Genomic DNA, 16,097 nt, shown 5'->3' with positions numbered 1-16,097 from the left:
GAGAACATGTGAGGGTACCTACCCTATAGGACACGGGGAGAACATGTGAGGGTACCTACCCTATAGGACACGGGGAGAACATGTGAGGGTACCTACCCTCGGGGACACGGTGATAACATGTGAGGGTACCTACCCTATAGGACTCGGGGAGAACATGTGAGGGTACCTACCCTATAGGACTCGGGGAGAACATGTGAGGGTACCTACCCTAGGGGGACACGGTGAGAACATGCAAACTCCACACAGAAAGGCCCTTTCTCCAACCCCGCCTCGGGTATGAGCACTGATGACACAGAGGAGAGAGCTCGCCCACAGCGGCCCCAGCGGGAATCGAACCCAGGACATTCTAGCTGTGAGGCGACAGCGCTACCGACTGTTCCACCGTGCCCCCAGATTGCCATTTACACTAATTGGCTCACAGCTTCTTGGTTTGGCTTAGTTTCTCACATGAATTCTTCTCACAAGTAAACACTCCCTCTATCGCTTATAAGATTGTTTCTTATCACTCAGTCTTATGTGTGACAATATTGTTCATATATTTTCTAATATAGATTGGTATTTCTGCAAGAAGCTAAGATGATGGTTGGCCTTATCAATATGGGGGTTTGACAGTTCCAAAAGGGATATTTTTGAGGACGTCAATGGAAATAGGTCCTGGATTGTGTTGTGTTTCATTCATTCAGTTTTTTAACTAATGTCTATGTATGAGTGAGTTGTAGATACATGCTTAACGTTTATGCAATCTAATGGACAAAAGAAAGCAATACAACAAGCATGTAGGGAAGTTGTATTTATACTCTTCGGGAGAAGAGACCTCCTTCCGCATGACCTTAACCACCTCATTAACCTTAACCACCTCATTATCAATAACTCAATAACCACTTAACCACTTAATCAATAACCACTTAACCACCTCATTATCAATAACTCCTCCCTCCTCATTAAAACTCACCTGCCTTTCATTATCACCCGGCATAAATACACCTGCGATCTCTCAACCAAATTGCTTGTTCTGCTCCACGACAGACCAAACATGGGTTGTGAGTACTGCACTTGTAGATCGGCTATTTTCACTATTCTTCAAAATCGCCATCCTCCTCCACCCCAACCTCCTCCTTCCACCTCGATTCTCTAGGAATCCAGGGGGCAGTGACGGAGCAGAGACGACCAGCTGCTCATTCCGACCGTCAGCTCCAGAGAGTACGCCCAACCTTGGGTTCCTCACTCCACTCCGCATTCATCTCATTCTGTTTCAATAAACTGTTAATCTTGAGTGAAGGTGTAGGTCTCTTACTAAGTGAATCATGCTTTAAAGTTCAATATGACAGTCAGGGCTTATGTTTTCTATGGCACATTAGGAGTGTACAAATGGAACCAAATGGACCCATATTAGTACCTACAGCAGATAATAGGAACGATCTTTCACTTGGTGATACAAGCGTGAAATTTGGCATGAATTGGTCTGGGTCACCTGGGTCATCTGGGTCACCTCTTTAACTTTTTTAACCGAGCCAACGAGAAATCCAATATGCCGGTAATTTTTCAAGATGGCCGCCAAATTAAAAAGGCCTTTTGTGGCGGTTCTGGACAACCATGGGTGCGGCCGACTCGAGACCGGGCACTGCACTCCCTGTGGGTGTGTGGAACGTGTGTGTCGAATTTGAAGTCGGTGGGGCGAACGGTTCTCGAGTTACTTGGATTACAGATGTACACACGCACACAAAATTCGTGCAATATAGCAGATCATTGGAACGGTTGTTCGCTTGGTGATATTTGTGATTTGTCATGAACCTTCCTTTGGGTCAACTCTTTAACTTTTTTAACCGAGCCATCCAAGAATCCAATATGGCGGTGCTATTTCAAGATGGCCGCCACATCTAAATGTTAGCCTATGTCTACATTTCTTACAAATTTTAGGAAAAGATTCACCATTATAGATGGATAGATAGATAGTTTATTTTTATTTTTATTCTTTATATTATTATTTTTTATTATTTTTTTTAGTTTTCATACTGAAAATGGTAGCATGCTTAATGCTAACTTAATGCTAACATTACCATGTTAGCATGGTAGCATGCTAATGCTAACATGATAATGCCAACATGCTAATGCCAACATGCTAACATGCTAGTACTGTAGGCATACCATATTCTGAATTACCAAAAAGAGGACACAGCGTGCATGTGCGCGTGCATGTGCGCATGCATGTGCGCGTGCACGTGTGCATGTTCTGCGCATGTTATACCACCAACGTTCAAGGATGTGTTTACAAAACATTGCAGGGTTTGTTTATAAACATGTGATTTGTTTATAAACATTCGAGATTTGTTTATAAACATTGTGGTATTTGTTTGTAAACATTTCAGGATTTGTTTACAAACATTTGAGATTTGTTTACAAACATTTGAGATTTGTTTATAAACATTCGAGATTTGTTTAGAAACATTTTTTGTATTTGTTTATAAACATTTTGTGATTTGTTTATAAACATTTCGGGATTTGTTTATAAACATTTTGATATTTGTTTATAAACATTTCAGGATTTATTTACAAACATTTGAGATTTGTTTATAAACATTTGCGATTTGTTTACAAACATTTTGGTATTTGTTTACAAACATTTTGGTATTTGTTTATAAACATTTCGGGATTTGTTTATAAGCATTTGAGATTTGTTTATAAACATTTGAGATTTGTTTATAAACATTTTGGTATTTGTTTATAAACATTTTGGGATTTGTTTACAAACATTTGTTTATAAACATTTGAGATTTGTTTACAAACATTTCAGGATGTGTTTACAAACATTTCAGGATTTGTTTATAAACATCTTGGTATTTGTTTACAAACATTTGAGATTTGTTTATAAACATTTGAGATTTGTTTATAAACATTTTGGGATTTGTTTATAAACATTAGAGATTTGTTTATAAACATTATAGATTTGTTTATAAACATTTTTGGTATTTGTTTATAAACATTCCGGGATTTGTTTACAAACATTTGAGATTTGTTTATAAACATTTGGTATTTGTTTATAAACATTTTGGTATTTGTTTATAAACATTTTGTGATTTGTTTATAAACATTGGATATTTGTTTATAAACATTATAGATTTGTTTATAAACATTTGAGATTTGTTTACAAACATTCAAGATTTGTTTATAAACATTTTGGGATTTGTTTATAAACATTTTGAGATTTGTTTATAAACATTTGAGATATGTTTGTAAGCATTTGAGATTTGGTTACAAACATTTAGGGATATGTTTGTAAACAATGATGATGAGATAGTTCTTTGGCATGTCAAGCTTTCCTCACGGAGAGCACAACAGTCTATCTGCAGACAGCAGAGCCTTTCTCTGCTCTGCTCTGTGGTCGGGACCAGTGCTGTCAGACTCAGCGCGCAGCGCATGCAGAGTTATGAATAATACACATTCCGGGGTTCGGGCTGAAAGTCCACCTCTCACAGTGTTTTTCCACTACAAACCATTGAACGTGCATTGTAATACACATTGGTCTTACTATGGTAAGCCTATAGTACTGACATGCTGCTAATGCTAACATGCATCAACATCAGCATGTTAGCATGTTAGTGCTAGCATGTTAGCATTAGCATGTTAGCATTAACAGCATGTTAGCACTAGCATGCTAGCAGGTTAGCATGTTATCATTACCATGTTAGCATTAGCATGTTAGCATTAGCAGCATGTCAGTACTAGCATGTTAGCATGTTGCATGTTAGCATTAGCATGTTGACATTATCATGTTGACATGTTAGCACTAGCATGTTAGCATTAGCATGTTAGAATTAGCATGTTAGCATGCTATGTTAGCATGCTAGCATATTACCACGTTAGCATTAAGTTAGCATTAGCATGCTACCATTTTCAGTATGAAAACTAAAAATAATAACAAAAAAATAAAATATAAATATAAAGAATAAAATAAATATATTAAAAAAATTGAAATAAATAAATAAATCTATCTATATATATATCTATAATGGTGAATTTTTTCCTAAAATTTGTAAGAAATGTAGACATAGGCTAACATTTAGATGTGGCGGCCATCTTGAAATAGCACCGCCATATTGGTTTCTTGGATGGCTCTGTTAAAAAAGTTAAAGAGGTGACCCAGAGGCATGTTCATGCCAAATTTCACGCTTATATCACCAAGCGAACAACCGTTCCAATGATCTGCTATATTGCACGAATTTTGTGTGCGTGTGTACATCTGTAATCCACGTAACCCGAGAACCGTTCGCCCCACCGACTTCAAATTCGACACACACGTTCCACACACCCACAGGGAGTGCAGTGCCCGGTCTCGAGTCGGCCGCACCCATGGTTGTCCAGAACCGCCACAAAAGGCCTTTTCTATTTGGCGGCCATCTTGAAAAATTACCGCCATATTGGATTTTTCGCTGGCTCGGTTAAAAAAGTTAAAGAGGTGACCCAGAGGCATGTTCATGCCAAATTTCACGCTTGTATCACCAAGTGAAAGGTTCTCTCACAATATGGCTGTTAGCCGCTGTACTATATAGGGTACATTTGGTTCCATTTGTACACTCTCAGAGTTACAGACCTGTTATGGTGATTCAGGGAATAGCTATTTATGTGATTCTGGTCATATTATTGTCTGCTCATTTTGTATGTCCGTGACGCCTGCATGACCCCTGCGTGGAACATGTGTGTGTGTCGACCTAATGTCCAGACAGCCTCCTCCGGTGCTTCTGTCTGCTATCGATCCAGAGAGCGAGAGAGAGAGACTTTAAGGACAGAGAGAGGTGCACGCTGGATTAACATCTTTTAATGGCTGTTGTGGGACCTCGATGACAGGAGGGATTAATAGAGCGGAGCCCAGGGGCCACTATAGTCCGTCTCCACCCCCCTGGTCCCTCCTGTGCTGAGGAGGATTAGAGGGGCCGTAAGGGTCCATGCTAACACAATGCACATGTACTTGGGAGGCCCAATGGCAGATAGAACCTTTTGACTGAGAGCCAGACACAACATATAGCCAACCTCTAGACCGGCAAAGAGCCATTGCCCATGCAGCGTCTGTCTGTCTGTCTGTCTGTCTGTCTGTCTGTCTGTCTGTCTGTCTGTCTGTCTGTCTGTCTGTCTGTCTGTCTGTCTGTCTGTGACTGCCTGTGCACAGAGAGGGATAACAAAGAGGAAGTCCCTCTTCCAGTGCAGCGTGACGGGGTGTATGTGAACGTGTTTTTATGTGGGATCCGTTAGTCCAGCCATGTCTGGGGGATACTGTACCATGTCTGGGCTGCTGCAATTCCACATTTCGCCAGTAGGTAGTGGCAGCTTCAACGTTGCATAGCCTTACTGGGGGCTTGGCTGCTGTACAGTATGTCTGAGGGTTACTGTCCCATGTCTGGGGTATTTCTGGGGGATACTGTTCTGCGTCCGAGGGAGTTGTGCATTATATTACGAGTTCGGTGTGTTCATGAAGGAATTCCCAATGATGTCCAATGATGTCCACTCCTTTTGAGCTTCGTCAAGACTCAAGAGCTGCAGCAGAATATCCCGTCGACAGGATTAGGGACATGGAGAGAGGAAAAGAGGAAAGGACTGCATTGAGAACCACTAGTAGTTACGACTCATAATATGCCTAGTGTCGTAGGAAATCAGTTAGCTCTGGTCCATAGCCCTAATGCCCTTTGCTGTCGTTGCATTAAGGCTCTGGTCCATAGCCCTAATGCCCTTTGCTGTCATTGCATTAAGGCTCTGGTATATGACCCCAATTCTTATATTTGATAATAATTGATATATCTGATAAACACTTGGAATATATGAGTTCCACAGTATGGATGGATACCACACATACAGGTTGTGAAACCATGCACGAACGAACGAACGCACGCACAGACACACGCACGCACGCACAGACACACGCACGCACGCACACACACACACACACACACACACACACACACACACACAGAGGTTGAGATTGAGAACCAAACCCAATAGGCTAATACTAATAATTGACCATTCAGACAGGGGGGGCCAGGCAGCGAGAGAGTTTGATTGGCTGCCTGCCTGGTAGCCCCTAACTAACAGGATTAGGGGGCGATACGGTAGAGGTAGACTATAGGGTGGTAATGCGACTGACTGGGATGTGACGTTTCCATTGGTCTAGTCTGGGCCCTCCTCGGTGTCCCCTGGGCTTTAATCCCTCTCTGTTACGTCCTTCAACTGAGGTAATCTGTAGGCTGGCTAAGGACAGCAAACACCTCTCTGTGTGGACAACACACACACACACACACACACACACACACACACACACACACACACACACGCACACCATTCTGTGATAAACACACGAGGAGCGGTCTTGACTTGCTAGCATTTTTTTTAGAATAAGGGAGGTGGTCACTTATTGTTTTTTATTTGATAAAAGCAATGCTTCTGCTGTTAATGGTAAGAAGAATGTTTTTCTCTTTGGATATTGTCTTGTAGTTTATTATCTGCTTGTAAAGTCTGTAGGCTAGTCTACAATGCAGGGAAGTATTTGGTTTGCGTGTAGTTTAGTAACATAATGTATACTAAACTATATGCAAACCAAGTTTAATGTTAGTTGATTTGTTAAGGTTTAATTCAACTGCATCATGTGCATGTCTGTGTATTGCATGTGTGTATAGGTATAAGCTATGCAGTATTCACTTAAGACAATGTGTATGTTTCCCTGGAGCATAAGTATTTATTAACAGTTTGCAGAATTACAGTACATTTCAAGCACAACTCAATACAAAAACTGTTAACTTGTTTACAAGAGGGTCCACCGTTTTCAATTCATCATAACATTTAGAGACATACAAATATACACTTCTATATAGCCAAAAACAGGAAATCATCATAAAGGAGGGAAAAAGGGTGGGAAAAACATCTACAGTGAGGGGAAAAAGGGGTGGGTGGGGGATTCAGATTTTACGGGGGCCAGTTTCAAATTGCAGCCGTCCGTAGGTGCCTTTTGAGAGCGGTTTTGAAGGAGTCAAGGGATTCACATGTCTTAAAGGTATATTCAGTGATTTCACTTAATTCAAATATCACTTATTTTTTTGTTTTGTTGTGATAATCCTCCCTACTATAGAGTGTGCTGGCCATATAAGGAGTTCCTCCCTGTCCTCAGTTAACCCCTGGGGGTCAAAAAACCTTAGGTTTCGTTTTTGACTCTCTATCCTGATTGGACGAAAGGCTGGGTCCCACAGCCAAAAACGAAACCTAAGGTTTTTTGAGTGAAATCACTGAATATACCTTTAATGACAGTTGGTATATAGGGCGACATTAATTTAGACCCTTGTTTGTGCCAAATCTGGGTTGCACATGATTTGTTGAACTCCCTCTGGTGTTGTGACTCACCAGCCGCTCAGGTGTTGGATTCACTTGCATAATCTGCATAGCTGTTGTAGTTTGAATCTGTCAGAATACCCTATGTACAGTATCACAAACTGCTCTTTTAACCTGTTGCAGTAATCGTTAAATGTACATTAGATGTCTTTTAATAGGATAGATTACTTAATTGTCTCCATTGAGCCTGTAGTCGACCCTCCCCTTGGCCTCACCCCCCGAACCCACCTCACCTCACCCCTGCCCACTTTGACAGGTTGTAATTAGCCTGAGCTAACGCTAGACCTTTCTGGCCTTAGCCTGGGCACCATTTCATTTAGGGTATATGATCCTGTCGGGAGCGGATGATATCGTTACGTCATGTTGTAGTATTGTTTTGTAGTCGACAGGCAGGAACAACAGGCGGCAACTTCCTTTTACCTCAAACCGATTTTTCTCAATAAAAGCTACAGGCTACGAGAGCTTTTATTGAGAAAAAAGTACTGGCTCACAGTACGTTTTAACAGCGGGCGACAGCCAGACAAATTTTCCGGAAGTGCATTATTTGTCAATGGGACCCGGCAACTACTGGCGATAGGGGCGATAGCAGGCGACGTCGCCCGGCGACAGTGGGCGATTGGGCGATAGCCAATGAAATTCAAGCAACGCTTGCCGTTGGTCTCCCGCTGTTAAAGCGTACTATCTTGCAATGGGTCTGGTCCACAAGATTCGATACACCACCAAGATACCCATCTACCTGTCCAAATACTTCCTTAATGTTAACGAAGTCCACACCCACAACACCACAAACCATGTGCAATCCAGGTTCGGCACAAACAAGGGACTACATTATTTTCGCTCCTATGCCACCAAAATGTGGAACGCCCTACCAACAGTCATTAAGACATGCGAATCCCTTGACTTCTTCAAAACCACTCTCAAAGGGCACCTACGGACGGCTGCAATTCGAAACTGCATGTCCCCCGTAAAATCCGAATCACCCTGCAGTCCCCACCCACCCACCCCTTTTTTACACTCACTGTATAATATATGTTTCTTTTCCCTTTTTACCTCATTTATGATGAATTCCTGTTCTGTTCTTTGGCTATATAGAAGTGTATATTTGTACCGTACGTCTCTAAATGTTTTGATGAATTGAACAATTGTAAACAAGTGTAATGCTTTATTAGGTCGTCCACTCACAGCTAACAGTCTTTGTATTGAGTTGTGCTTGAATTGTACTGTAATTCTGAAAACTCTTAATACATATTTCAATCAATCAAAACTCCAGAGCAGTAGTCGACCCTTCCCTCTCCAGAGCAACATTAGTGACTTCCTCCTGGGGGATCCCGTGACGTTCCAAGGTCAGTGAGTTGATGTGTTTCCTCCAACTGCGCCTTGGTCTGCCCCGGGGTCTCCTCCCAGTGGGACGTGCCTCGAGGACCTCCTTAGGGAGGTGCCCGAGAGGCATCCTAACCAGATGCCCGAACCACCTAAGCGGGCTCCTTGTGAAGAAGCAGTGACTGTACTCTGAGGGCTGTATTTTGCGTGTCTTAAGTACCACGTCTTATTCCCTAACTTGAGTAAACTAAAGACCTGGAGGCGTGGTCAATGCCATTTGGCTATTCTGAGTGGCCAAAGAGCATTGATCACGCCTCCAGGTCTTTAGTTTACTCAAGTTAGGGAATAAGACCTGGTACTTAAGACACGCAAAATACAGCCCTCTGAGTCTCTCTCGTGTGACTGAACTTCTCACCCTATCTCTAAGGGAGATGCCAGCCACATGTCAAAGAAAACTAATTTTGGCTGCTTGTATTCGCAACCTTATTTTTATCTTGTCCCCATATTTGCAATCGACAATGAAACGAGAAATTAGGTCAAATGTACGCCAAATATGACGTAAATTTGTGGCAACAGGCATTCTGATTGGCCAGTATGAGATGATGCATGATGATGTACGATGATAAGAGCGCCCCTCACTTCACACGGGTGTTCTTTTTAATACATACCACGTCTGCTTCCAGGGTGGAATGATGCTTCTGTCCTGAGAGAGGCCTGAATGTAGCAGCCATGACAGCGGAGCAGCCCCTGGGCCTGTGTGTGGGCAGCCCTGTAGCGGAGCTGCGGCCCCTGGGCCTGTGTGTGCAGGGCAGCCCTGTAGCGGAGCTGCAGCCCTTGGGCCTGTGTGTGGGCAGCCCTGTAGCGGAGCTGCAGCCCCTAGGCCTGTGTGTGCAGGGCAGCCCTGTAGCGGAGCTGCAGCCCCTGGGCCTGTGTGTGCAGGGCAGCCCTGTAGCGGAGCTGCAGCCCCTGGGCCTGTGTGTGCAGGGCAGCCCTGTAGCGGAGCTGAAGTCTGTGCCTGAGGGTGACGTGCAGGGGGAGGAGCCAATCATCCACAACCAGGAAGTGATGGTTGGTTGTGGCGATGGTGATGACCACTCTGTAGAACACAGGACGATCGATAGGTAATGGACAGGGGTGTAAAGTAACTAAGTACATTTACTCAAGTAGGATACTATACACAAGTACAATTACGGATCCAAATATTGTGCAAATTATTTGACAGCAGCTTTAAACTAACTTTGTAAACTTTGTAAATTATTACAAAAGATCTACAAGCTCACAATGCGACACATTGTGATCTTGTAGATCTGCTATTTTCAAAATATTTTAAAACGTTTGAAAACTTTCATTGAGACATGTATAAAGAGTACTTTCTATTTTCGGTACTTTAAGTAAAAAAAATTATACCAATACTTTTGTACATTTACTCAAGTACATTTTGAATTCCGGACTGATTTTTTCACCACTGGTAATGGAAGAAACCCTAAATACAAATCATTGCACATAACAACCACACCAAGGTCTAATGAAGTACTGTCACCTCAATAACACATGACATAACAACCACACCAAAGGGTCTAATGAAGTACTGTCATCTCATAAACACATGACATAACAACCACACCAAGGTGTCTAATGAAGTATACTGTCACCTCATAAACACATGACATAACAACCACACCAAAGGGTCTAATGAAGTACTGTCACTTCATAAACACATGACATAACAACCACACCAAGAGGTCTAATGAAGTATACTGTCACCTCATATATACATGACATAACAACCACACCAAGGTGTCTAATGATGTACTGTCACTTCATAAACACGAAAAGAAAATCACGGCACTCCATCTTAACGTTTCTCTCCTATGTTCTCCCATTTGACTAGTAGTGAGGAGCCGTTCTGTAGGATCTGCCATGAGTCTGGAGGAGGTTCCGGGGAGCTGCTGTCTCCCTGTGAGTGCTCTGGCTCTCTGGCCCTGGTCCACCGCGGCTGTCTGGAGCGCTGGCTCAGCGCCTCCAACAGCAGCCACTGTGAGCTCTGCCACCACCACTATGCCCTGGAACGCCTGGCCAAGCCCTTCACCCAGGTGAGACCGACGCCCACCATTGATTGATTGATTGATTGATTGATTGTTTGATTTTTTTTTCACAGTATTCAGAACAGTGTTGATTTCGTCGACTAATACTATGACAAAAAAAAACATTATGTTCGTCGACTACCTTTTTTCACTGCCGAAAACTAAATGGAAACTAAATGAAAACTAAGCTACGATGACTAAAACTAAGACAAAATATATATTGACAATTTTGTCAACAAATAAAAACTAGTGGACAAGTTACACATGGTTGCATGCTGAAAATAGCAGATAGCAAGCTCACAACGCGTCACAGCACAACGCTCTTTTCAGCAAGTGTAAAATCAGTCATTACGGCGGCATCAAGGCCCGGCTGGCCCGTCAAAATACATTTTAGTTTACTAATATACTAGACTAAAACTAGACTAACACTAAAACATTCCAGGTGACTAAATGTGACTAAAACTAAATGAAAACTATTCAAGAGACTAAAATCTAAATTTGGTGTCAAAATCAACACTGATGCAGAATGGGTACATTTCACAGGTCAGTACAAAAAACTGCTACTTGAGGATAGATCCACCCGACACTGATCGACATACGTCACCATTGAAAGCCGTTGCTTTTACCATACATACTTTTACCATACATACTTTTACCTCCAAAAACTAGGTACGTAGCAAGTAGATAAACCTAATAATTCAATATTTCAAACGTTCTTTCACAGAGAAGCTGAGATTTGACAGTTTGTAGCTGTCGACAGTAGGCTACTTGCGCGCTCTGCTTGCGCACTAGTAGGGGAACTGCCCATAGATCCGAAGTCCCGTTAGTCCGAACATGCACTGCTCCCGTGCTTGCGGTTAGGTTTAGGTTTGCTCCCGTGCTTGCGGTTAGGTTTAGGTTAGGGTTAGAGATAGGGATAGTAATTTCGGAACAATGAACCTTCTGAGTAATGACACGTTACCCACTAGTAGGCCCTGCAACAAGCAAGTAGGCACTCGACAGAGTGCAGTTCTAGTTTAAAATGTGGTGACATCACGCTCATAGGCTGGTGAACCAATAGGAAGTCGACTCGATGTTGTTCCGCCTCTATATGCCCAGCATATACAGCATACTGTATATAGGGCTCTTTAGGGCACATGCTACTCTCTCTGGACTGCATTTATTAAAGCCTAAAGCCACTTAGCCTGAGAGCCAGATTAGATGCTGCCTCCTTTCCTTCCCTCCCATGCTGTGCCTCTGCTCAGGCCAGGACAGGCCTGGGTATAATTGGCTTCCTCCTCCTCTTCGACTTGGCATGTGAAGCCTCAAGCCATGCAGCACCTGTAATCTGTTGTTTACAGAGCAGAGCATACACATGCTGCTCACACATGCTCAGATACACAGATTTATCGCGATATGCGTATCGCATTGTGAGCTTGTAGATCGGCGATTTTTCCAATAACATTTTTATACATTTGAAAACATTCAATCTGCATAATGATTACTTTTACTTTAAGCCAATACTTTTGTACTTTTTGCGTTTTGAATGCGTTTTGAATCCTGCGTTTTGAATTCTGGACGTTTTGTAACAGAGTATTTCCATATTGCAGTATTGGTACTTTTGAGTACTTTTTCCCACCACTGGTGGTGGCAATTTCCATATTGTGCGCAATCCAGTGGTTCCCAAAGTGGGGTCCGGGGACCCCTAGGGGTCCTTGAGGGAATTCCAGGGTCCCCAGCTAAATTATAGTTTGGAACCAAATGGAACCTTATGGCTCTGTAACTCTGAGAGTGTGGGTCCATTTGGTTCCATTTTTACAATCTCAGAGTTACAGACCCATAAGGGTCCATAAATTAACATTGACTTTACAATATAAATTGGGGGTCCCAAAGATAGAAATGCCATTAAACGGGGTTCGTAGACTAATGCATGTCAAACTGGGAGTCCTTGAAATTAAATGGTTTGAGAATCACTGCTATAAAGATCTTCTCTTATGGGGGTCCCTGCATGTTATATGTCTCTTCAAATGGGTGCCCGCGGGCTATAATTAGTGTCAACTTGGGGGTCCTTGACATGAAAAAGTTTGGGAACCCCATGGCGGTAATCTTCCGGGGGTTCATGTGCTCCTTTCTCCTCCTCCTCCATCATCCTGCCCCGCCCCGTACAGTGGCTGTGCGGTGCGTCCATGCAGGCGCAGAGGAGGACCCTGTGTGGCGACATGCTGTGCTTCCTCCTCATCAGCCCTCTGGCCAGCCTGTCGGGGTGGCTGTGTGTTCAGGGAGCCACGGAGCTGCTCCACACCAACACCGTGGAGGCTGTAGGACTGCTGTTCCTCACCCTCACGCTGCTCACCATCTACATCTTCTGGACCGTGGTAAGAAGACTGACGGGTTCTTCTGACCGCAGATTTAGTTATGTCACGTTCTTTTGGTATACATTTGGATTATAGTTTTAAGTCATCTAAACATTTTATTTTGTCTGGTTTTTAGTCGACAAAATAAATGTCATACGATTTAATTTTGTAGATAAAATCTTTTTTGGCTGATTTTAAACTTTGTTGCAAATGGCACAAAGCTCACAACGCGTCGCTGTGAGCTTGTAGATCTGCTATTTTCAGAGTGCAACAAAACATAAAATGCCTCGTATTTTAGTTACTGGATCTCTTCTGTATACTAGTAGTCCCTCCCTAACATTTTTGTCTAGTTTTAATTTGTTAACGAAATTATCAATATATGAATTGACTTAATAGTTTTAGTCATCCTATACTATAGCTTCGTTTTATTTAGTTTTCATCTGTGAAAAAAGGTAGTCGATGAACATTCTTCATCATACTTTGTCGACAAAATGAACACTATAGTGGTAAGCAGATTGAGCATCACTCATATTGTACAGTCACTGTCTATTTAGCTTTAAGATTTTATGTAAGGAATTCCTATTTGAAAATAGCCGTTCTACAAGCTCATAATGTGTCGGGATGCGACACATTATGAGCTTGCTATTTTCCAAAAGATGTATACATCAAAACTCACTTCTAGCGTAATGAGTACTTTTTACTTTTGTTACTTTAAGTACATTAAACTTTGACTCAATTTTAAATCCCAGATTTTTACTTGCAGAGTATTTTTTAAATCACAGTATTGATACTTTTACTTATAAAATGTGAGTACTTTTCCTTCCTCCTCCGTCCTGCAGGTGTCGGTGCGTTTCCACATCCACCTGTTCCACACCTGGAGAAACACGGACCAGAGTGTGAGACTCCAGGTCCTTCCGGCAAACTCCACATCCACAGATTCCACACATCACCACCAGCAGGCCCTGTCGATGCACTTCTTCAGAAAGACCGCCAACAAAGACACCATTGTGTAGTTCTAAATGGACCTAACCTGGCAACCTTAGACACAACACGGACACCATGGTTGTAGTTCTAAATGGACCCAACCTGGCAACCTCAACCACAGGACACCATGGTTGTAATTCTAAATGGACCAAACCTCCATGGTTGTAGTTCTACCCAGCCTTCATGGTTGTAGTTCTAAATGGACCCAACCTCCATAGTTGTAGTTCTAAATGGACCCTATATCTACAACCCAAACACAAAGGAACTTGAGAAGGATGATGAAGCTATACACAGATGAGGGATTATACATTATTGAGAAGGCTTTAGCCATTTTGAACAAGCTATGAAGCTCAATTGTTTAACTTTTTTTTTAACCGCCAAGACAATATTAAGGTGAAGGAAATGGAATACCAACACTCCAACAGCCTTTTAGAAATTTCCTACAACCTTTGTTTTTGATAAATTAATGAAAACATTCAGTACAATAAGCCAGACTTGTGTCATTTCCTGTGGTAATAGTAATAGCAGTAATAGCTAGTGTAATGCTTTATTGATTGATTGATTGAAATATTTATTAACAGTTTGTAGAATTTACAGTACATTTTAAGCACAAACTCAATACAAAGACTGTCAACTGTGAGTGGACGACCCAATTAAGCATTACACTTGTTTACAACAGGGTCCACATTGTTCAATTCATCAAAACATTTAAAGACATACAAACATTTAGAGACATACAAATAGACATTTCTATGTAGCTAAAGAACAGAACAGGAATTCATCATATGGGAAGCAAAAAAGGGAAAAGATACAATATACAGTGAGGGAAAATGGGGGGGGGGGGGGGATTCAGATTTTACAGAGGCCCGTTTCGAATTGCAGCCATCCGTAGGTGTTTTGAAGGAGTCACATGTCTTAATGACTGTTGGTAGGGCGTTCCACATTTTGGTGGCATAGGAGCGAAAATAATTTAGTCCCTTGTTTTGCCGAATCTGGGTTGTACATGGTTTGTTGCACTCCCTCTGGTGTTGTGGGTGTGGACTTCGTTTACATTAAGGAAGTATTTAGACAGGGTATCTTGGTGGTGTATCGAATCTTGTGGACCAGACCCATTGCAAGATGCTGTACTCTGTCGACGACCCTAAGCCATCCCAGCCTGTCAAAGTGGGCAGGGGTGAGGTGGGTTCGGGGGGTGAGGCCAAGTAGGAGCCTGACCAGTTTGTTTTGGGAGGTCTGGAGCCTTGTTTTGAGGGCCTTTGAGGTGCTGTGGTACCAAGAGGTGGATGCATAGTCAAAGAAACCTTGTACGAGGGCTCCTGTTAAGGTCTTCAAGGTGTTTTTGCTGACCAGTGAGGAGATCCTGTAAAGGAATAAAGGAATAAAGGAATTATGGTGTCGTCCACTCACAGTTAACAGTTTCTGTATTGAGTTGTGCTTGAAATGTACTGTGATCAAAATCAATCAATCAATCAATCAATCAATCAGCTGATAGTGAAACATGTCCAACCCAGAGCCATCTGGTCCAACCTAGCCTGGTGAAACCACTCCCCCTGCTGGACAACAAATGAAAATCTGGCGAGGATGGAGGGGTTTACTTGCAACTGGAGTGGTGCAACTGGATACTGTATATCCCTATGGGATATGCAGTTTGTTTATACTTCACTGTACAACGGTCCTATGCTGGAAAATAGCAGATATGCAAACTCACAGCACATCTCATCAAGACACTGAACTTGCAGATGCCATTTTTGCCATCCAAATGCATTATATGGTAAAATGGGCCCTAAGAGATGCAGAAATTAACTAGAAAAAGTGCCCTTCTGGGCACAGGTCTCCACCAGGAGGATATAGTGTGTGATGTTTGGCAAATTTTTAGGAGTAATTTAAACATGTTTGTTTGTGTGTGTGTGTGTGTGTGTGTGTGTGTGTGTGTGTGTGTGTGTGTGTGTGTGTGTGTGTGTGTGTGTGTAGGCTTGGGAAGCCGTGGATATGCACGGCTTGGGATATCCGT

The 16,097-nt window shown here is 42.4% G+C and overlaps 1 protein-coding gene across 1 annotated transcript; it reads left to right on the top strand.

Annotated features, from left to right (window-relative positions):
- Positions 1 to 9,414: 9,414 nt before the first annotated feature.
- On the top strand, positions 9,415 to 14,115 carry LOC310854742 (E3 ubiquitin-protein ligase MARCHF3-like; the record flags this gene model as incomplete). The annotated part of the gene is made up of 4 exons (XM_083759415.1): positions 9,415 to 9,806; positions 10,580 to 10,778; positions 12,917 to 13,123; positions 13,942 to 14,115. 4 exons carry the CDS (start codon positions 9,415 to 9,417, stop codon positions 14,113 to 14,115), a joined length of 972 nt encoding a protein of 323 aa, XP_083615541.1.
- Positions 14,116 to 16,097: the final 1,982 nt, after the last annotated feature.

Source organism: Protomyctophum parallelum (genome assembly GCF_964188405.1).
Source record: "Protomyctophum parallelum genome assembly, chromosome: 2".
In the NCBI taxonomy this organism is placed as follows: domain Eukaryota; kingdom Metazoa; phylum Chordata; class Actinopteri; order Myctophiformes; family Myctophidae; genus Protomyctophum; species Protomyctophum parallelum.
The sequence above is the reverse complement of the archived record's forward strand: the minus strand, read 5'-3'. Positions and strand labels throughout refer to the sequence as shown.